General features: G+C 38.9%; 1 protein-coding gene across 1 annotated transcript in view; it reads right to left on the bottom strand.

Annotated features, from left to right (window-relative positions):
- DHRSX (dehydrogenase/reductase X-linked) overlaps positions 1-23,398 on the bottom strand; it is a 161,838-nt gene that overhangs the window by 100,287 nt on the left and 38,153 nt on the right. Inside the window, 1 exon segment of the mRNA XM_050971809.1 lies at positions 11,592-11,660. Within this exon segment, the coding sequence (XP_050827766.1) occupies positions 11,592-11,660 (69 nt within the window).

Here is a 23,398-nt window from a genome sequence, read left to right as displayed (position 1 = left end):
AACAGTCACCCCCTGCACATAATATTCTCTGGATATGATCTTATGCTCCTTCAAGTTTGTGTGGCAGCAAGCTCCTTCCAGGTTCTTCTTTCTCTCTGTTTCATATTCATCTTCATCCTTATCTACTCCTTATGTTGGTTTTCTCCTTAGTCTTCCTTTCCTCTCAGCCTTTAGTACCTCTCCATTTTGTTTGGCTTATTAATATGCACATTAGTGTCTTAACTGTCTATTTGGGATTAAATTTAAAACTAAATTTAAAAATATGACCATTCGAACAGAAAATGGAACATGAAATGTGGAATTCATGCTGTGGGGTTTTTTTTCCTCTTATCATTCTCTTATCAGTATTCCTTTTTTTACCCATTTTCTCCCATTTTATGTCTCTGATTCAGTTGCTCTTTGGACACATTGGTACATATCCTTTTTATAGCATCCATTGCATTAGAAGGCTGATTTTTATTTAACTCAAAGGCTAGACTATTAAAAAAAAAAACATTAACTGAAATGAATCTGCAAAATCTGAAATTAACCTGCAAAAAAAGAGAAATTCTTTAAGAAAATGTTTTAAAAATAAAGAGGTCAGTAAAAAAAAATCTTTTTTTCAAGTAAAAGAATAATTAAGTGCTGGTAGCATAAATTTTATACCATCCCTCTGAGACAGAGTACTCCTTATATCATCAGTGACATATAATCTCACCTGGTGCTAAAAAGGAACTGAAGGAAAAACATCACTAATTTTTAGCACCAGAAGATGGTGTGTTTTAAAATGTTGCTGCAATGGCATCTCGTGGAGAGGGTCCATGAATGCAGACAGCAGGAAAGCACCACCCAGGTCTATTGCTTCTCCAGCTGCAGAGAACAGACCAAGGCTGGGACCCACAGCCACAGCTTCCTTTAGCCCCCCCCCACTCCTTACACACCTGTCCCCCGTGGGTCACCACACTCCACTAGACCCAAACTCCCCACAGCATGATCTTCCTACTGTAGGCTGAAATAAATTAATTAAATCCCCTGTTCTGTCCTCATTCTACTGCCTCACAAATCCCCAAAACTGGGGCTGGCAGGTAGCACTTTCCCAGCTGAAATGAAGGATTAGCCATTTTGCATCCGGCTTCTGAAAAATAACTCCCATGGAAACATTTTGGAAACACAAAAGGATGGCTTTACTTCAAAACATTATCTTTAGAAAATAAGGTAAAATTACATTTTAGAGACTAAGGATATAGATGTTAAATTTTCACACAGCCTCACAATGGTATTTCTGGACTACCTTTGAAAAATTTCCTTTGGCAACAGCAATTTCCATTACCTGATGAGCCCTTTGTCATCTAAACAAAAAAGCCCAACTAAGATGTCTGTCTCAGACTCCCCTAAAGCCTGTGCACCCACTGCACAAGGCTGAGAGGCTCTGCCCCAGACTCCTGCCTGGACAGGCTGCCCACAGGGGGACAGAGGGGGTGAAGGACCTCTCAGCTCAGCTTGCCAGCTGCCCAGAGCTGCTGCAGCCACATGTCCTGCCCATCTCCACAGGCACACACACCCTGGGGCCCAGGGCTCCCCAGTCACTGCAAACATGGCCCTAAATGCTCTAATTGAGATGAAGAAAAGGTTAATTGGATGTGAGAACACTGCAACAAATTGTTCTCTTTTGCAAGCAAAGGCAAACATACTATTTTCCCCTGCTGGGTGGAAACACAGAAATGGGTACTGCTTTCTGACTAGCATGTCATGTTTTCTAGAGGCATGACTCAAGCAAATTAAAAACAAACAGACAAACAAAATTCTGTCTCTTCTGTCTGTAGGACTGACTGAAAGGGCATCTGGAGAGGCAAATACAATACAGTTATATATCATTGGTAGTCAAGGTAACTACAGTGTTATGATTCCAGACTAAAAGGTTTTTTCATGTATCTTCTAATATGGCAGTCTTCCAGCCACTTAGATTATCTTAACTGGAGGAAGAGCCTAAGATTCTCAGGAGAACTGCTCAGTATATCAGCCTTGTTCTGTCCCAAATAAGCACAATTTTTGACATGTCCATCTACAATCTACAGCTAGTGCTTCAAGGTATAGGCCTTCATGGCACTGGAGATGTACTTTGTCTTCTGCTTTCAGAAACAAAGTCTTGAAGGAAATCCCATTTGAAGACCTCACTTTGCCAGCAACAGAACAACTAATTTTTGCATCAGCTCAAAGAAAAAAACAAAAAAATCCCCCAAAAAACCCAAATAGACTGATGGAAAGAGGGTCCAGACTCACACAAAATAAGTGTTTTCCATAGGATATTTCCATTTTGTGGCAAATTTTAAACAAAATACTTTTTTAAACAAACTTTTGCAAAAACTTTCTTGTTAAAAAAACCCAAATCATTCATAGTGTGCATTTGCAAATCAACACAAAGCATAGATAAGCTGAAGTTTATTAATTCAAGAAGATTTAAAGGTCTACCTTCTAAAACAAAGATTGTCTTTTTGAGTACAGTAGTCTGGGACATAAGAAACACAGTTGGGATGAAAAGCCTTTGATCTGGATCAGGCTGAACACAAACTGCCACGTTTCAAGTTAATCCCCTCTGCAGAGATTCTGCACTTTCTCTGTGTTGTTTTGTAGATATGAGCGTAAAAGTGTTTCTTCCTCTCTTTTGCCAATAAACACTCCCATTCAAACAGACATATCTCTTGGAAAAATTCTGTCTTCACAAAAAATTGTTCCAGCTAGGACCATGGGATTTTTTCATGGACTGACTTTCAAGTGTCGAGTACAAGCCAGGAGAAAGCCTGCCACATTTTAGGTTGGAAAATTAACTTGTTACAAGCCTCCAGTTCAGAAACCCCTCACTGCCATGACAAAGTTTTGAAAAGAAGAAATTGGTTTTTTGCCTTATATTATTTTTCCTTACTTTTATTTTCCCTCTGATATGCCATCAAATTCTTAAAGAGACAGAAGTACAGACATTATGTCATTTAAATGAGATCCATGTTCCAGGAAGCTCAGTTGTTGTAAACTACTTCTTTAAAAAGCACAAGTGAGCATAAATGAGATTGGAGTAAAATGAGAGGAAATGCAGAACAACAGCAAATCTTGCCCAGAGCCATGGAGATCTCTCTCCAACCACAGGCCCATGTTTTTCATGCTTGGGAGCTAAAACATTGGCAAGGATTATTTTTCAACTAGGTCAAAGTAAATGCTGGAAAGATTATTTGATTTATTTTGTCTCCTCAAGTCACATCAGTTGTGAAGAGCCACTCCTGCCAGGCAGCCTGAAGTCAACAGTAATCTTGGTAAGAGAAGTCAGTGGCAGACACAATGTTAAAATCAAATAAGGAATGGAACACAGCTGAGAATTATCTTGGAGAAATTAATCAGGTGGTGGAAACAGCTCACATCACCTGGTCCAGGAAAAGTGCCTCAATATATCAAGAGAAATCCAAACTGAGACATGATTATTAGGCTTGTAATGAATATCGTGTTAGATGTTTGGCTTAACTGAAGAGCCTATAAATATCATTAGGAATATTTACTTTTCTTCTTACAAGCAAAGATTTCCAGCACCAGGTATCAAAAAAGACCATTAAAAATGCTGGCATTAGACACTTACTGCAAGACTTTAGGATAAGAAGGGTTTCAAAGTGTACATGAGCATGATAATTTACAGTCAGATGATGAAAATGTGGCAGAGATGACACACCCCATGTAATCTTGGAAACATTAAATTCGAAAACTATATTTTAAAACTTAAGTCTTAACAAAAAAAAAAAAAATTCCATGCCCTGCACAAAAAAAATGAAAAAAGAAACCAAACAAAAATCAAGAACAAAATAAAAACAAGTGAGCAAAACACACAAAACACCACCCAAACAAGCAAAACACACCCAAACAACAGTAACAAAAATGACAACAGCAACAACAATAAAACAAACCAAAATCCAAAACACACAAGAATGGAGGCTGCTTCAAAGTCATTCTTACTCTAAACATCAGCGTTTCTACATTTCTTCCCTTTATTTCCACAGAATGTTTTTTTTTACTTGAATAGATGTGATTTTTTACACTGCTATGAAGTTCTTTTCAAATATCTTCTTCCCAAGGCTGTATTATGGTCAGATTATTGCTATTCCTATCACTATATGCAATTAAATCTTAATATTGGCACTGCATGAACACTGATACTGCTTCTGTAGGTCTGGACACACAAAGAAGACAGGCTTTCATGTTGGTTTGGCAGCTAAAATTTCCCAGATATCCAGAGTTACAGGGTGGCTGAGGCTGGAAGGAGATTTTCTCTTCTCATGCTGGCCCACCTGGAGGAGGTTGCCCAGGACTCTGTTCAGATGGCATTTGAATATCTCTGAAGATGGAGAATCTACAAACTCTATGGGCAACCTGTGCTGACACCCAAAAGCTCTTATGCTAAAAAAAAATTTAAAATAAAAAATATAGTTTTTCTAATTTTCAACGGAATTTCTGGCATTTTAGGTGGTGCCCAGTGCCTCTGGTCCTGTCACTGGGCACTGCTGGGGAGAGCCTGGCTCTTAACTCATTTAAGAACTGGGACATCTATTCAGAGCCTCAATTCTTTGCCACTGAAAAACAGTCTTTGAAGAACAAATTAAGCATGGTCACAGTGGCATTGGTCCTTGGGAGGTGCAGAGTCTCCTCTCTAGCAGTGATTCCTCTGGAGCTCTGCCATACTGCTGCAAGGATGGAGCAGACAAGGAAATTCTGGCACTGCCTGCACACACAGGCTGACCAGCACCTGTTGTTTGATGTGCAGCTCATACCTGGCAGGTTGCTCACACAGCATACAGGCTCTGCTTATTCCACATTTACTTCAGCCCACGGGTTCTCCATGCTCTTGGCAGCTGGACCTCCAGTACAGAAGCCAATGGCATTTCCACAAAAATATTCTACTTGTTATAAGCAAATTAACTTGTAAAGCCCTACATGTAACCCACAGAAGATAGGTCTATGTAATGTAGTTCTTGGAAGAGCAATATGAAAGCATTCCAGAGAGAACACAAATTGCTTTTTTTTCTTGGCTTTGTCTTCCAGTATATGATGGCAATTTTCTTGAAAACAGACAAGGTCCAGAAATGGCTCACATAACCTGCCTGCAACTACTGCTTGAGATGGAAAAAATAATGTCATATTAAAGGGTGTGACAAACCCAGGAGCACCTTTATTCAGCCACTGCACAACATTATGACTCTACAAGTGCATACAAGAGCATCAAAATCCTGTAAAAGTCTGAAATTGGAGCTTTTTCCAGCCTTGAAGAGGCAATTTTAATTTGAAACTCCCTTTCTCCAGATTGCCTTCAGTAGGGCAGCACAATCAGCAAAATCCTAACCTCAGAGCTTTGGTGCCATTAGTCACACAAAGCTTTGGTGATTTACAGTCAGAAAATCATTCCAAGACATCTGACAGGACTTTGTTATTCTGCCTACAGCTACACCTGTGCACTTCTTTGTCTCTAAGTTTCAATTAGAGATAATTTAAATAAGAGAAAATCACATTTCCTACTGGCAGAGCCTGTTAATGAAATGTGTTTCACATTTCCAATGGAAATGGGAATTCAGGAAACCAACAGGCAGAGCTTGTGCCTGGATTATGAATACATTTCACATTTGAAAGACTTTATCTCCGTCTCAGTATCCAGATATGCAACTAATCTTCAGCTATGTGAACCACATTCATATTGCTCTTAATTTCTGATTTGCCACACTCTTAACATGACCACTCAATTTCCAAAGCATTTTAAGAAACCCAAAAAATAGGGTGTTCTCTATTGTTTTAAGTATCTGTAAAATCGTGTATCATCTTAGAGTGGAAGTCAAAAAGACATAAGCAATCAGGTTTAACAAATTTAACCATGGTTTTGCATCAAAGAAATATGTAAAACAAACAGAGAAGCAGGACAATTTATTTGAAAATTTTCACCTAAGTAATTTTATCAGAGGGCTCTGGAGATACCTTTCTGTGGATTAAAATCTTCCCTGCTTAATATGAAGCAAAAAGTCACCAGATTTACTGGATAAGGGACATAAGTGCTATGAGCATAGAGAAAAAGTATTAGCCCATGCATTACTTTCTTGGACTCCAGAAAAGAGTCTTCCATCCTTGTGCATGGGGAGGATCCAGTCACAAATTTAGGATAAGTTTAACACATGCAATGTTTTTCAATATTCAAATTCACTTGGCTTGAATATACCTAACATGACCTCAGATGAGACTATGGAAAGAAAATAAATCCTAATGTTTAGGCAAGGTTCTTATACCTGTCATCAAGTGACAAAGCAGAAAAACTCTGCAGTTCCACACAGGGTCCTGCAAAGGGAGCACTGTCAGACTGAGACTTCTCTACTCCCATTCACATCCCACCTTGGCTTTCAAGAAGTCTTCATGAGCCTGGTGCTCAGCTGTACAACCCCAACTGAGGGCAGTCATTCACCTGCCAAAGCCAAGCCCTGGAGATAATGCACCAGCTCGAGAAAAGAAACCAGGCAGGTGGAAACTGCACTGTCATTGTCAGAAAGCTCTTTAAACCACTCCTACAGGTCTTTCAGCATCAGCAGTGGTAGAGAAAGGATATTTCAATAGGATGTGGTAGCAGAGACAAAGTAACCACATTAGGTCCAGCCAGAAGCCCAGGATGTGACACTTTTACAACTCAAAACACCACCAAAAAAAAAAAAAAAGTGACACAAGCAAGCATAAACTCACATATGCTTATGCACACTTGCAAAAGATATGTCTCAAATACAAATATTTTCCACTATTTTTGACTGGTAGGATGACCACTTCCATAATGACATCTTTGACGTACCATGCAAAAGAAAAAGTCCTGGCAGACATTTTTGCACATATTAACAAGGCATGAGTCCTTGCTGAACTGAACTCTTTGCTGAAGAAAACTCCAGCTAACATGATGGGAATACAACCACCAAGTACAAAAGTCTGTGAGTTTGGGAACTCAGCAGATTACTTCCTCTAGCCTGCAAGGAAAGTTAACAACAAACTCTCTGGTGCAGAGCAGAAAAAGCTGGACTGCTCTGTTAAAAATGGTGCCTGACACAGCAAGCTTTGGTGCAGAAACCACCCACGAGTAATTCTGTGATTACACGTGGTACGAGTTGGCTATATTAACCCATCTTCTTTCTCATCAATTCTTCATTCTCAGGCCTCTAACAAAAAGGAAAAATTTCTTATTTATTAGCAAGTTATACTACAAAAGGGAGCAAGAGACCTTGTCATCTCCTTATTCCCTGGCTGAGCCACATGTAGCATAAACATCTCCAGAGAAAGTTCTGGGATAAAGCCAGGCTTGTTAAATGCACACAAATTTTTTTAAGACAATTCATTCTACTATTTGGCCCACGCCATCTTGATGTGGATCAGACTGCAAATGACACAGTTTGGCTGCCACTGTGCTAACCTCTGCATTCCTCTGGCTCTGAGGGAGAAAGTCTCTTCTTCCATTCTCACCTGACTTCAAGTGGAAGTTTCATGAACGCTGTGAATTTAGTTCGCAGTTTTATAATTGTGGTTTTATTTAAATTGCCGCAAAAATGTTGGGTGAGATTAAACGCAGGCTTCTCCTTTTGAAGAGGTCTATGCTTAATATGACTTTTACACCCTCTTTTCTCACTAAATGATAATTTTTTTCTCCTTTGACTCTAGTTGCAACTCCAGGTCCTAAACTCCGGATGTGAGAGCCTTCCTCTGGTACTGTGAAATGTGATATTTATGCATAAAGTTTTGCTAATTGCTGATTCCATCAGCATTCATGAACATTTGCTGGAATGAATGAAGCTTTCATTCATGTTTATATATGAGTTTCCAACATTTGTATGTTTGTAATCATCAGGCTGAAACCAGCTTTCATTTGCAGAGACATAAGCTGAGGGTAACTGAGTCAGGAGATATAACTCTGTTATGTAAATTGAGAGATTCTTTTTCAGTACCATTGAGAGTTGACTGTATCACAGAAACCACCCATTTCCACAGCTCAATGAAGTTTGTTCACTACTGGTGACTGTGGTTATGGCTGCACTAACAAGCAGTTTGGATCGATACAAGTCCATTTCTGGAGCTCATTTTGTGCTGGGCACCTGACATAGGCACTTGCTGCAGGTCTGTGGAAGGCTCAGATAAACTCTGAAATTTGCTCCCATGCAGTAATGCTCTGTTACTGCTGCAACTCACCTCCCAGGCTAGTCCTGTCCAAAGGGAATCCAGGCCAGGACCTGCAGTGCCCTTCCTGATAGGAATTTGTGCTCAGCAAGCAGGCAAGAGCTGAGGGTTGCCTGAAAAGCACCCAACTGATCTAACTAATGAACACACTAACAGAGACACGCCCTGAGTGCAAATTACAGAGATTTAGCCAATTAGAATATCTCTGTGGCAATCCCAAGCCATCAATGATTTTCCCAGCCATATAATTGCTACTATTAACAACACAAGTTCCCAATTTAACAAATGGAAGCAAGATAAACGTCCACATCATCCTGGCTTCTCCCAGCTTTGTGATTCAGGGTGCAGCCATGTGTTGCCCTTGGTCTTTTAGAAATAGTGCTGGTGTGAGGATTTTAATGACAATGCAGCCCTACTTCTGGCCTCTTCTGGGATATCTGAGGGCTGTGATTTCTTTAGCATGGAGGAGGTTCTGATGGTTAAGCTAACTGGGTCTATCATGCCCCAAGGACTTGTAGCTTATTTACTTCCACCCAACTGCCCATGAACATCCTCCCTCCTTACACTTTGCAATAGGTTACCCAGAACAGAGACCTAACACCAAAGAGGACACTTAAACAGTCTGGACCCAGCAGGAATAGGAACCAAGAGGGTTTCTGATGCAGCTCCAGGATAGAGGGTGGGTGGAAGGAAGAGATGAAGTCCTACATTGTTTAGATTTTCTGAGTCCTTTACATCACTGCTTTGCAGCAAATAGCTGCAAATGCTTTCCCCTCCAGGTCTGTACTCTCTTTTGGCATTGGCTCTGCTTTCCATGCCTCCAGGGTGGGAAACCAGGCTTCCTGCCTCCCTGTATTCAGAAGTTTTGTCCATCCTTTTTTCATGTCTTGCCATGCTTTTACAAAAAAATCCAACTAAACAAACAGAAAACCCAAACAACAAACAAAAAAACCACCCATCACCTGCATGCATAGCCTTTTTATTACTATCCTTTATCCTCCTCTGCCATTGCTAGCACATGAAGTGCTCCTCAGCTGCTTCATAGGAATTACTTATGTACATGCTTTGAATCTCACTTGTCCCAGAAGTAAGTACAGATTATGTCAAGTAAAACTACTTACCCTTAGATATCAGACACAGCCCCAGACAGACAAGGCCAAGACACAGAAGGATGACAGTGCCGTAAAAACATTGTAATTACTTGCATTCAATAAGCCTGGCATTTTCCCAGAGCTGTCTCTGGGGATGTTTGTGCTATGTATGGCTCAGCCAGGCAACAAGGAGAGGACAAGGTCTTTGGCTCCCTTTTGCTGTCTAACCTGATAAAAAGCAAGGAGATTTTCTTCATTCTAAGGAATCTGAGATCTAGATAACCAACTGATGGCAGCCACTCATGTTGTTTTTCCATAATAGCTGTATTGTCCCAGTCCTTGACCACACTGGCTGCCCAAAAAGACTATTTTGAATAGTTCTTCAAGAGTCTGATGTTCCTGATGGGAGGGGTTTCTGTAAAGCAGTGTTTTCATGTGGGCCACGAAAAATGCTCAAAGAAAAAGCAGGGGGAAAGGGTCAAGACAACCAATAATGCAGTGACTAAACAGATCTTGAACTGTAGCTTTTGAAAAGGTAATACTCTTGCACAGCCCTGTCTTGGTGTTTTGGTTTGGATACAAGCATTATATAGCCAACCATTATATAAGGACAAGTGTCACAGTGTCTACACACATCCTATTAAAAGCAAAGTGCAGATTCATTGATAAACAGTAACACAAGAGTGGCTCTCAGTTCTGAACAAGTCTTTTGTGCAGGACATTGCACTTGTAAATACAAATTTCTCTCAATCAGTGAGAAATTCCAAAAAAGACAATACTCTTCCAATTTATTTTTAGGCAAAACCTATCGGGGCCTGAGATTACTTAAGCCTCAGTTAAAATAATTACAATGAGGAACAACTCCAGTCAACTTTAAATACGCTTTCAGCTTCCTCAAACTGACATCTTTGTCTTAACAGTTCATAACTGAGGGCTATAACTGACTTTACCTAGGAAAAGCAAGAAAGACTGGAGTGTTAGAAAAGCCTGTGATCACACAGAGGGAGAAAATACCCCGGACCCTGGTTTATTCAGATTCATGCAAGTCACATGACGATATTAATTCCAACTGGTTTTGGTCTCTTCACAGAAACTTCCAGCAAAATACTTTAATGATGTAATAATTACCTTTTCCGTTCATGATCCTTCTAACTATGCCTTAATTTATGATGCTTTTAACTAGCATACCTCTATCCTGAGGCTATAATGGATGCACATTTATTCAAGTCAAAAGATAAATCATAATGAAAGGGCTTTTTAACACAATAATTAACATGTATTTTGATCATCATAACAGTAGTGATTAGAGGCACAAAAACAGAATCAGATCTCAGAAGAAGCCATGAAGATCCCAAATAGGCTGGACTAGCAACACTGCCCTCTTATTTTGCCAAGAAATTATGCGTCAAAGTGACGGGAATGAATCATCATGCACCATTAGGAACTACACCCAGTGACATCCAGGGACAAAAATGTGAGCTGCACTAACCTCCACTACAAACTGCAAATTGCAATCACAGAGCAGGTAGTGTGGAACATGCCTTTTCCCTTAGTTATCAAGCTATGCTGCCCTTATACCTCTAAAAACATGATAGATCATCAGGTAAAGGAAATAAGAGAAGGACCACAGAAAGGTAGGGATTCAGGCTTGATGTGAAAGGTCTGTTTGTATTTAAGAAAATGGTTTTACTCTGCGAAGTATTTTAAGCTCTTTACATGTGTCAAATGACCCAATCAAGCAGCCTTGGTCTTTCAAAACCCTGTTAGCTCCTAAAACAACCAAAGTAAAAGAGCACACACTCTTACCTGCTGTCATCCTCCCCTTAGCAAAAATTACTGGTAATCTGATTTTTTCCCATCTATTAAATCATACGCATACACATACTCAGGCAGACTGTAACTTGCAGGCAACACTTTTTCAACAACAAACAGCAAAGTCAAATCAGGCTGAAAACATTTTTTAAGAAACATCCTATGCATTTTACCCCTGAGTCAGATTTATTTCAGGAATTCAGTGCATTGAATCACAGAACCATTTGGGGAAGAAGGACCTTAAAGAGCATCTAGTTCCAAACCTCCTGCCATGGGCAGGGACAACTTCCACTAGACCAGTTTGCTCAGAGTTCCATCCAATGTGGCCTTGAACACTTCCAGGGAGGAGGCATCTACAACTGCTTTGGGCAACCTGTTCCAGTGCCCAAATTTAAAAAAAAAATTAGCAATACACAAGGGGATGTCATATAAAAGGAGGTGACAGCAGAAAGACAGGAAAAACAGTTTCTTAAAGGAAAATATATAATATGTTACCTTTTCCAGTCAAAGTTTCTTCTTTTATTTTTCTCACCACTTCTTGGCCATCACTTTCACTGTTTCCAGCTGTTAAAAGACAGAAAATGAAAAATTAGCAATGCAATCAATTTAAGGATTGGCACCTATGAAGCGCCAACCACAGTGTAAAACCAGCATGAAGTTTTAGGTGGAAAGGTGTGCTGCAGAGGCTTTCAAAGAGGGCTGCACAAATGCACTGTGATTCCCACAAGTTCTGCCAGCTTATCTCATTTATTTGTATAAAACAGGACTATCTACTGGACCAGCAGACTTGAGATTTGAGTCTGTGAGACAAGTGAATTGTATCACATCCAGATTCGGCAAAAACTTCACTACAGGTTAAACCAGACTTCCCCTTGCTCTTTTTCCAAAATGAAGACTTCCATAGTTGGAGAAAAGTCCTGAGTACCCTGTCTCAAATGCTCATGAAAGGATTTATTAGTGCTAACATAAAATGTGATTAAGCACCACATAAATGTCTTTTGTACCATTCAGCTTAGGTGGGTGGTTACTAATTGTCTGACATTTGTTTGGCAATTTTTTTTAACATGTCAAAGGAAAAAACAGAAGCACAAGAGATATAGGAATTGTTAACACAAGTTAAATTTTTTAAATTAACATTCAATTTATCCGCCCACATTTTCTATAGCGTGAAACATCAAAATACCTATTGTTTATTCTATAAATTGGACAACAATTCTGATATCTCTTATATACTTCATGAAGTTGCCTTTCTGTTTTCCTCATTATATAAAATTCTGCCGAAGTTTCTATACAGATTTTTTTTTTTTTTTTTGGTGCCAGCTTGCAAGTATCCTGTTCTTGCTTTCACAGCACCACAAAATAAGAGGAAGCTGGAAGAGACCTCAGAGGTATCTGGTTCAGCCCCCTGTTCACATTAGCTGGTACATGCTTGTATTTACTCTAAGATGTATTCTTTCAGGAATGGAGTTTTAGCTGTGCTTCTGCAGTAAAAATAGACTTGAAACACATCTGTGTTTTCATGATATGCAAGAAAACCCAACATTTACATAAATGTATCCAAAATTATTACATTTAACATTCCAGATACTGGAGAGAAAATAATTCTCACATAAAATCTAGAGTCATACAGGTGTACAACTAGTGTCTATAAATCCCATTAACTATGGACAAAGGAAGGAAGGAGGAAGGAAGGAAGGAAGGAAGGAAAGGAAGGAAGGAAGGAGGAAGGACGGAAGGAAGGAAAGGAAGGAAGGAAGAGGAAGGAAGGCATGGACGGAAGGAAGGAAGGAAGGAAGAGGAAGGCAGACGGAAGGACGGAAGGAAGGAAGTGAAGGAAGGAAGGAAGAAGGAAGGAAGGCAACGGAAGGAAGGAAGGAAGGAAGGAATGGAAGGAAGGAAGGAAGACCCAAACAGCAAAGCAGATATTTGTAGTATTTTCTTCCTGCTGTTTTTTCTCCTTTAAAACCATCCAACCTTGTAGAGAGGAAAAACATTCAGTTTGATGCTAATTTCCAGATATAGATGCAGCATCAACAAACAAACCCTCCAATGAAACCCTGCCATTTCTGGGGAAATTTGTGCACAGGGTTTATGGGCAACAGATTAATTTTCCTCACTGTTACATCTCAAGTAATGTACCAGAGTAGGATTTCAAACTCACTGTGTTGTTATTTATTAGGCTGGATATTGTTATGCTAGAAATAAGAATACTTTTCTGCCAATTCTGTGAACATCTTTTTTGATTCCTCTTTTCAGCACCTCTCGTGCAGAGATCTGGCTTATTAAAGCCCCCAGTGTCATGATATAACTCTCAGTATGTTCATTTAATTTGTTCTTTTAAAAGAGCTTGTGTTCACAACAAATTTTAATTTGCTTTATTTTGCTGTTATATAAATGGTTATTCATTAAAGCTCAGTGCCTTCCAAATGAGCTCATTTTATTTATATTTGCATATTTTTCACTCTAGACCACTGGGAAAAAAAAAAATTATTATTTTGCTAAACAGTCACTTCAGATGTCTGTTTCCAGCCTGATCCAACAGAGTTTGAGAACCAGATGCTGAAGGCTGCAGTATTGCAAAATTGAAATCGCTTCAGTGAAAACTGCCCCAATAATAGAGGTTTTCAAAAGCCTTCTTTCAAAGAAAACCCTGTAAGAAAGAAGAAAGGCATTAAACAAATGACCAAAATCCTTATAAAAAGTTCAAAGACACTTGGATCAGAAGGATGAATACCATGAACCTGGGAGGCTAATCTAGCCTTCTGAGTTAGGTTAAGGAGTAGCAACACCCCCTTGCCAAGGGTGGATGGGAGAGGAAAGGAACACTGCACTTTTGCACTGCTTCCCTTCTAGTATATCCTTCTGGGACCTTCTGCAAAAAGTGAGTAGTAGGCATCAAAAAGATCAACCTCCTTTTAAGTGCTATACTAACTATTCAAAATTAAAAAAAAAAATGCTTTTTAAGTCATCAAGCTAACAGAGTCAGCTTTGGGTTGGGAAAAATCAAAACTAATCTGCATCTTCTTGATGAAGTTGGGTCACTAAAGGGCACAACCTTCAAGTAAACAGAACAGATGTACAGCACCCTAAATTCAGGATGATTTACTAGATGAGGGTCAAATTATAACTCCTGTCAGCTGGTTTAAATCCTCAGTGTCATATTTGTCATGATTCTTTAAAAAATTTTTGATACACAAACAAATCCTCTGGCTGGACATTTTTTCCATGATTCACCATAATTTCCATATGTTTCATATACTAGAATTTATCCATTTTAAGTGTTATAGCATCTGTAGCACGAGATCTGCCTACTCGGAATTCAAATGGTTTGAAGGGTAAGAAAAGGAAGAGAGATCGTGTATTTTATGCAGTGAGGGAATCTTAGAAAAAGCTTTGAGAACAAGGGATTCATTGTCTTGGGAGCTTAGATCATCAAAGTACCCAAAACCATAATAATCTTGCTTTTCATGCTAATTTAAAGTGTCTACTGGGAACTCAAAATAGATATAGTTGTCTCAAGAACTGTTTATGCAAGCAGTTCAGTGCCCTACCTGATGGGTTTTTTTCCACTTAGTCCACACAGAATAGTGAAGAATTTGGGTGAGACTTATTCAATAACAATGCTGACTAAAATCAACTCTGAAAAAAACCCTAATAATATAAAAATAAATTCATTCCAAACAGATGCACCCGTATAAAATCAGATATCATTTCAGTGACATAAAAAATATAAATCTCTAATAAAATACTGAAAAAAAACCCAACGTTTAAATACAACTTTTAGTCAAATAAATGTACTCATCTCTTCAACATTTACTTACACAAACATCACAAGTCAAAGCAAATTGATATGAAGCCACCAGAGAAGTACATACTAAAATTCTTATCAGCACCAATAGGCTTTGGATCTTTTCCTAAATGTCAGGCTATGTCATCTTAGTCACTTAAGAAGATCCAAACTCTGAAAGTTATTTCATGGATTTCAACAGAATTATCACAGAGATTGCCCTATCTGAACAAGGCTGAGAAAAGCACGGCCCTTAGAAAGCCAGCATGGGCTAAAAACACATAATCACTAATTAAGGGGCTCTGATACCTCTATATGTATATTTTATACCATATTTTTAATTTCTTTGAATGTGACTATCTCTTCAAAAGGGTAATTGCCACTCACACACTGAATTTATATAAAAGACTGATCCTGATAAAGAATGCAAGAGCTTTGCCAAATGGTGTTTTGCAAAACTAAAAATTTGCAATCTTGATGTTTCAAGGAAGTGTACTTCAGGGCATTATAAAAAAATTTAAAATACTCTGTGATCAACAATAGAGCCTGTAATGCTTAAGGTTGCCTGGAGAGAATAAACTCACAAACCCAGAAAAAGCCTTCGCTTACCTTACCTAAGTTTGTCAAGGGAAAAATTTCCTGGCTTTCAGTAAGATAGCACAGAATGAAGACAAATAAAAACTTTTGTAGATGAACAACAAGAAGATTCAAAGTGACCAGCATGTGGTGTCCAGAGAAAGACCTGACTCCTCCAGCTTGGAGCCTGGGAGCAACCTTGTGCAAAAGGCACCCCCCAGCCTGTGATAAGCCCAGAGCAGGGAACCCCCTGGGGAAGGCAGGAGCGAGAGCTGCCCAGTGGCAGGGCAGGCACATCACCCCCCAGCTCTCCCCACACACCCCAGCCACCGGCAGGTGTGACCCCCTCAGTGACCAGTGCCTGGGGAGCCTGAGATAATGCTCATCCCTTGACCTATGGAGCCATAATTACAGATCAGTTACTCCCTGAAACAATGGATAACTTTCCAGGGCGTGCAGCATGCCCCCACAGCCCTTCCCTCTCCCCACTGCTGGCTTTGAGCCACCCAAGCTCAGAAGTGGTGCCCATAAACTCTTACATGCTTACCAGGAAAAGCTTGGTGGTACAGTAATCAGTTCTGGATAAGTGTATACCATCTGGTTAAGGAATTGCAAAGGATGATGGTTAGATGCCTTTGTGCAACAGAATATAAAAGTTTCCAAATGGAAATTTGAATCCAGATGCCTCCTCAGAGTAGCATAATCCTCATTATGATGGAAGGGGAACTGATTTCTTTGAAGCACCAGCCTGAAGACAGGGCTTATGAGGGCACCCAATGCCTCAAGAGGAAAACAAAATCCTATCAGCTGGTGTTAGGAAGATTAGGATTTTTTGAGTGAGCACAAAAAATAGAATATGCCTGAAAGAGAGGAATAACTGCCCCCAAAATCTCCAAGGATGAGAAATTTGAACTCAATACAATATGAGCAGGTTTTTAAAGGAATTTATAAAGTTTCTTTTAAAGGCATTTTTAAAATCTTCAATAAAAAGAATAGAAATCTTACATCTCATATGTAAAACATTTAAGGCATGGATTTCAATAAGAGGTATAAGGATGCGACCAGCTATAAAAAATAAATTGTGAACATGATACAAACTTCCTTGTGTCTTGAGATACCACACATCTTTTGTCATTGAGTTCATCACACAACAGTCACAATTAAACACATGCCTTCCTTACAGGAAAGGTGAAAATATTGTTGTAAATATTCCTTTGAGAAAAGAAGCAAAAAATTAGCAAGGGAGAGAATGTTGGTTTGCAAAAAGAAAAGAAATCATCATTATTGCCTTAAGTTTCAGCTACCCACCTGTTCCAACAAGAGGTTAAGAATGACCCTGTTTATCAAACCCTTGATTCATCTAGACAAGTGCCCTCTTTCCAACAATAACCTGCAGCAGATTACTTAAGGAAGAGACACGACAGCAATAAGACTAGGAGTGATTTTTTCCAATACACCCTCCCAGAAGCAGGAAGTTTCAGAGATTTCCTGAATCCAAGGTTACACATAGCCTCCCAATGAACATGGCCTGCACTACTTCAACTAATTGCACTTTCAGTTCGTTCAAGCACTTGACCACCAATGAGTCCTGGGACAGCAGGCTCTGTGATTTAATGACACACCTAATTACATTCAAAAGCTTGTACTTCAGTAGCTTGTTTGTTGTTGTATTTTTTATTTTGTTGGATGTTCTCTACGTTGTGTACAGTAATAGAGGGAATGACCACTTCTCCTTCACTTTCTACACCATCCATAACTGTATGATACCACACCTCAGTCATCAGTTTGGAAGCCGAAGGACGTTTGTTCTGGGCCCCACCTTGTACAAAGCCATCCTGTACTCCTAACCATCACTCTTTAGTTTTTTCCAGTTCAACCAGAATCCTTTTGAGTGTGCACAACAGGATGATCCAATGGTTTCTATAAAGGAAGAGGGACGCTTTCTGTCCTGTTTTCATCTTTCCTAAGTAATATAATTTTATTTGCCTTTATGACTGGCATGAAATATCGATGATGTTGAACATTGAGCTTTCAACAGTAAATCACAATATTTATTTAACTCTTTGACTAGCAGTTAATTTAGGTCCTATTCTTGTAAATACATAGGTGTGGCTGTTTTTTCTCATATTCTGTATTTGCATTTACTAACACTCTGTATTTATCCATCCCTTCATAACACAGTCATCCACTATTGGGAGATTATTTCCTATTCTTCATAGTAGTTAAGATTTCACAAGGCATCTCTGGCCACCACCCAGTCCCACCCTCTGCTACAACTGGTGGCCCAGGACCATGTCCAGTCAGATCTCAGGTGTTTCCAGGGATGGAGACTCCTCAACCTCTCTCAGCAGCCTGTTCCAGTGTTTGAACAGCCACAATGTAAAAAAAAAAAAATAAAAAAAGGAAAAAAAAAAAAGAAGTGGTATTTTTCCTATTACTAGAAAAGATCTTCCTAACCCTTCTGTCCTTTTCAGGCTGAATACAGCTCTCTCAACCTCTCCTTACATGTCAGAAACTGAAATCCTTTAATTATCAATAGTGAAATAATTTTGAATATCCTAAACACATTTAAACAAAATGCATTATCTCACTCTTCACCCTGTATTCTGTACCTGTCTTTTATAAATGTACTGAGCATCTGTCTGTGGGACCACAAGCATCTTTGCTCCAACTCAAAGCTGATAAATTATTTCTTAATATTATTTTCTGCCTCCTAATCTATTACTAAACTACAAGAAATCTTTCTCTTATCTCAAGACAACCCAGCCACTTTAAATCTTTTGGCATGAATCTTAACAAAAGCTTTTGAAAACCAGGATTAAATCAATTCACACAGTTGTTGAATGTTTCAAGCATTAAGCATAAATACTTAATGAATAAATTAAACAAGCACCTAGAAAAACTTCACTAACTATTCCAAAATTCCAATAACACATATTTAACTCTACTTTTTTTAAAATGCCTGGCTTGTTTTTCAATTCAAAAAACACAGTTACTGGCCTGTGCACAATGTTTTCCCAAAACTGCCCAGCACTGTATTTGTCCACCTTACACTTCTCCTTTGCCAAAGACGATTTAAGGTCTTATGCAGCAGATACTAGTCCAGAAATATTCTTTCACTTCTGATGGATTTTGGTTTTAATCACAGTGCCCTGATTTAGATTGTTTTGATTTCTTTTTGATGTCTAATACTGTGTTTATACTGAGTTTAACAATCTCCATACTATTTTAAGCTCTGCATCTTTTTAGCTGCTCATTTTATATACTTCAGAGACAGTGAACAGATTGAAGACTTCAAGCCCATTTGGTTGCTCCTCATAAGGTTGCTTTTCCATCCCCTTGATAAAACTTGTTTTCCTCTAAACCCTTTAAGACCATTTTGAAATAGGCAGACCAGAACACAACATGGTATTTATGGTTCTGGCCCACAAAGGATTCATACAGTTGAATCAACTCCTATTGTCTGTTTAGTTTGTTCATTTCCTAACCATTTCTAATATTTGTTTTGATTTTGGCACCCTATGGAGCACCACTGAATTTCTCAGAATGATCTATTTTGACCCTGAGATTTACTTCCAAAGTGATGATGGTTGACACAGAATCCATCACATCTTTTGCCATTAAAATTTTTCCTCATGTCCATCACTCTACATTGAGCTGTACATGACTTTTAACACTCAGCTCCTTATGGTCTTCCTGCATTTCTTCACACATCCCTGGTCTTTATCACCCTGAATAGTTTGATAAAATTTGAAGCACTTGTCACTTCATTATGTGCTCTTCCTATAAAATTATTTGTTGAAAGCACCATATGTTAAAACAAGCACAGACGTGACAGTCTTCCAACAGAAGTTAGGGACTAAAGTGTCTGACAAAATTCAAACATATTTGGGAGACTGTGTGTGGCTGTGTGCACATGTATGGTGCATAATTAACAGTAAACAGAGATTTTCATAACCCTGATTACAGTGCACTGATATGATAAAACCTGAACTGAGCTACAATTATAAAGGAATCTGCATGCATTCCCTTTATGCTCATACAGAAAAAAGAAGTCATCACCCACTTTTTATAGTTTAGTAAAATTCTGACACTTCCTGACTAACTCTAAAACTCATTCAGGCCTAAAAAACCCTGGCTGAAATTAGGAAGATAAATACTTTTTTAAAAAATATATATAACCCATGCATCTTGTAGGTCTATGTATATTTAAAAAAGACTATTAAAGTAACCCGTAGAAATTTTCAGTAATTGAAATTAAATCAAACTGTCTTTGAAAATGAACTATTGCACCATCTTGATAGGATTTAATTATCCCTCTAAAGTCACTTTGTAGCATTATACTATACAAGAATTGTCTGATTCATGGTGCAGAGAATCCAGCTTGAAAATTGGAAACTAATGGGAATGAAAGAGGTGACAGAAATATCTCTTGCTTAGTCTCTTGCAGAGCTTACTGAGGTCACAGAGAAGTGCTGAATCTGATGATGGAAGTACATTTATTTATGCCAAAATTGCAGGGATCAAGCCAAAATTTCACAGCTCAAATAAGTCACATGAATATCTATACATATATATAAAGTATAATTAGATTGCTTCCTTTAAAGTGTGAGCCTGTCTTAGAAAACCTGTGACACTGATATGCTCAGACATTAAAGATTGATTACACTGCTCTGAACCTGGTGTTTTATACCAAGCATAAGTGTAACATTGCAAAGGTGCAAATATTTTGATTTTCATTCACTGTTTTCAGATAGAATTATCAAAACTTCTGCATTAGATATTATTACACATTATCTCAGCCTTCTTTTATTAATGTATTGAGGCCAAAAAAAAATAGAGGCTCTCCTTTTTGGAGTCAACAATTTTAACATGCACACACAGAATCCTCATAAAATTAAACAGCTGTGAACAAGAATGGAAGGAATATGAATAGTTTAAACTTTTTTAGCATTCTAAATTGAGACTCACAAAACTGTGACAAACACCTTGGACCAGAGCTGAACGTACTGGGTTTTATGGCCTGGGCTGGAGGAGGTCATAGAAATGTCCAGGATACCCTGGTTTCCAATGTCCTCATTGTGAAGAGCATATTTATTTTTGAGTATATAAAAGACAGTACCTTCAATATCAGTCACTGCTGAATACAGTGTGTCATTTACTTTCTCTCTCTGAAAATGAAATTGCAAGTTTATTTATCAAGTAGTAAATTGAATAGAAGGGAGCAGGAGCTCCCTGTGTGGCTGGATTGTGAAGATTCTTCACAGCCATCAGTTCTCCCTGCCAGGGGTTTGGTGTTTGCCATGAGATTTTCCTCAAGTAAAAGCCCTGCTGACTGTGAGTGAAGCTACTGAGGAAAGCAGCCTGGCAGAATGCCTCAATGAAATCTATCAAACAGATATAAAAATATACAGAAAATTACTTTCATCACTGCAGCATTCGTCAAAACCTCTTTCTCAGGGAGAGGCTGAGGGCAGGGTGAGCAGCACCTGCAGAGGGAAAGCATCAGCAGGGGATGGAGTCTTGTGCACCAGTGCTGGGACTGGAAAGGAAGGAGGTTTGAAAGAACTATGAAACCACTTGCTGGGAAGGCTCTGAGTGAAGATACTGCCTTTACATACAGTGCCTACTCACGCTCCACAAGGTAACATGCTTTCCACTGATTTGCTTTCCTCATTCCATTGGTGGATTGGATTTTAAAGTAGGTTGTTTCAAATATTTGCTCCTCTAAAATGTCAAACTGAATCAAAATCACATTCATCACAAATGGTGAATCATTTTTCACATCAGACATTCAGGCTTGACTCATTTGCCTGCTGCAGGGATATCATCCTTTATTGCTATAGTTCCTATAATGGGAAAAGAGCATTCAGTGATTGAGCATGATTGACTGCAAGCTACATGTGAGTCTCTCTTACAAGCCCAAATTCACTTAACATCCACACCTTTTTCACAGAATTCATGTCTACATACAAACATAGGGTGAAAACATTTCTTGAGGAGAAAACTTGGGCACACTCGCTCTCTTATTTGAGCCTTGTGTGGCCTGAAGCAGAATGTGCTAATGCATGCCAATGTGCCAGCAGATATTTCAAACATACTCTGGACTCTTGGGCCCAACAGTTATGAGCAGGGATGGAAGGTCATTGCATTTAATGTGCTTTTGAGACTGTTATGATCTTGCAGCTGGAAAAGTGCCTGGGACTATCCATTGTACTGACAGGGCTGCTTTGGTCTGAGGAGTTTCACAGGCAAAGAAGATGGCTGTGACTCATAGGGCTCAGTGTTTAGGTCAGAGTTTGCTTGGAAGAAATGAATCAGCTGAAGGACTTACTCATCAAATGCTTCCTATAATTAATTTCATTAATTCACATTTGTAGGGATTCATAATGAAAACAGTAAGATTGATACAATTGTGGAGTCAATGGAAGTGCATGTGTTTGTAGGCACCAAAAGAAAGAGAGAAGTGTTAAAAGAATGCCCTTTATTGACAAACAAAAGACATGTTTAGAGGACACTGTTCCTGTGCTGTGCATGTCAAGGGCACACCACAGAAGACTGGCAGCCGCCAGCCATGCTCTCTGCCATCAGGAGGATAACATCTCCAGGTTACAGCTTATTACCCACACCATTATTTTTCCTAATAGTTCAGCCTAAAAATAGGCTATAGACAGAGCCTATATATTAGAGACCAGGAAAAATGTACTGAGAGCTGCTGAGCAATATAAAAGATCACTGAATAGTAGTGGTTGGAAGGGAGCTCTGTCCAATCCCCCTGCTAATGCTGTTTCACCCAGAACAAGTAACACAGGGCACATCCAGATGAATTGTTAATATGTCCAGAGAAGGAGTCTGCACTCCTGTGGCAGATCTGACCATAAACTAGCCTGTCACTTCTGATCAAGAAGAACCACAAGGACAGGAGAAGGACTGTCAGCTGGCATGACCTTTTCCCATACTCAGGTGATGCTCACAAGATCACATGAGCTCACACATCTTGGTGCTTATGAGACTATGGGTGTGAGGGTGCGTGAAGGAGATTTATGAGGGAGTGACTGTGAGTTGAAAAAAATTCAGCTTATTTCGAGATCCTTCACCTAAACCTCACACTCCCATTCCCAAAACTCTCACCCTGAATTTTGTTACATGGAATACCCTAAACTTTAGGTGATAAAAAAAAATCTTAAAAAAAATGGATGTTCTATGCTTTTGTGACCCTACTCAAAGAGAAGAAAATTACCCTTTTTGTTTTCCCACTGAGTACATTTTTGCAGTCCACCTTACAGATGAAAAGCAATTTTAGTGAAATATTAATGCTGACATCATTAGCTACATCTAGCTACATTAGTAACATCTGGCATTTAGCTACATAAAGAAGCATCTACTTGCACTTTGCAGACGCTTGGGTTTGACACATCTATTAAAACATGCATGAGTAAGTGGTGCTCCACATTACACCTGTATGATTCCAGGACAATTCCTTTAATATTACTGACTGCACTGCACTGAAAATACATGGCTGCTATGCTCTCATCCATTGTTTGGAGTGGGTCTGATATGTGTACAGAACTTCAGAGAGAGCAAATTCTCTATACAAGTTGAACAAAATGGCATTACCAGGTTGATAGTGTACAATGAAACAGCAATCTTCAGTGACTCTCTGGAATAAAGGTTGCAGTGGTTTAGGTAAAAATCTAGTTAAGGAAAGATTAAGTGTGAAAATGCAGCTTTTTAAACATAAAAGTATTCAATATACTACATTTTGATTTAGTAGACATATTAATGCTTAAATATATATTTGTAGTAGAGGAAGCTTTGAAAAATAAGAAGTCTCCTAAATAGTGTCTACGGTAGAAAGAAGAAATTATGTACACTGGACAGTTTTTTGAGTTCATAGAGAAATTCGCCTAACTTCAAATGTCTCACTCTAACTCAGCCA

Source organism: Serinus canaria, chromosome 1 (genome assembly GCF_022539315.1).
Source record: "Serinus canaria isolate serCan28SL12 chromosome 1, serCan2020, whole genome shotgun sequence".
Classification (NCBI taxonomy): Eukaryota; Metazoa; Chordata; class Aves; order Passeriformes; family Fringillidae; genus Serinus; species Serinus canaria.
The sequence above is the reverse complement of the archived record's forward strand: the minus strand, read 5'-3'. Positions and strand labels throughout refer to the sequence as shown.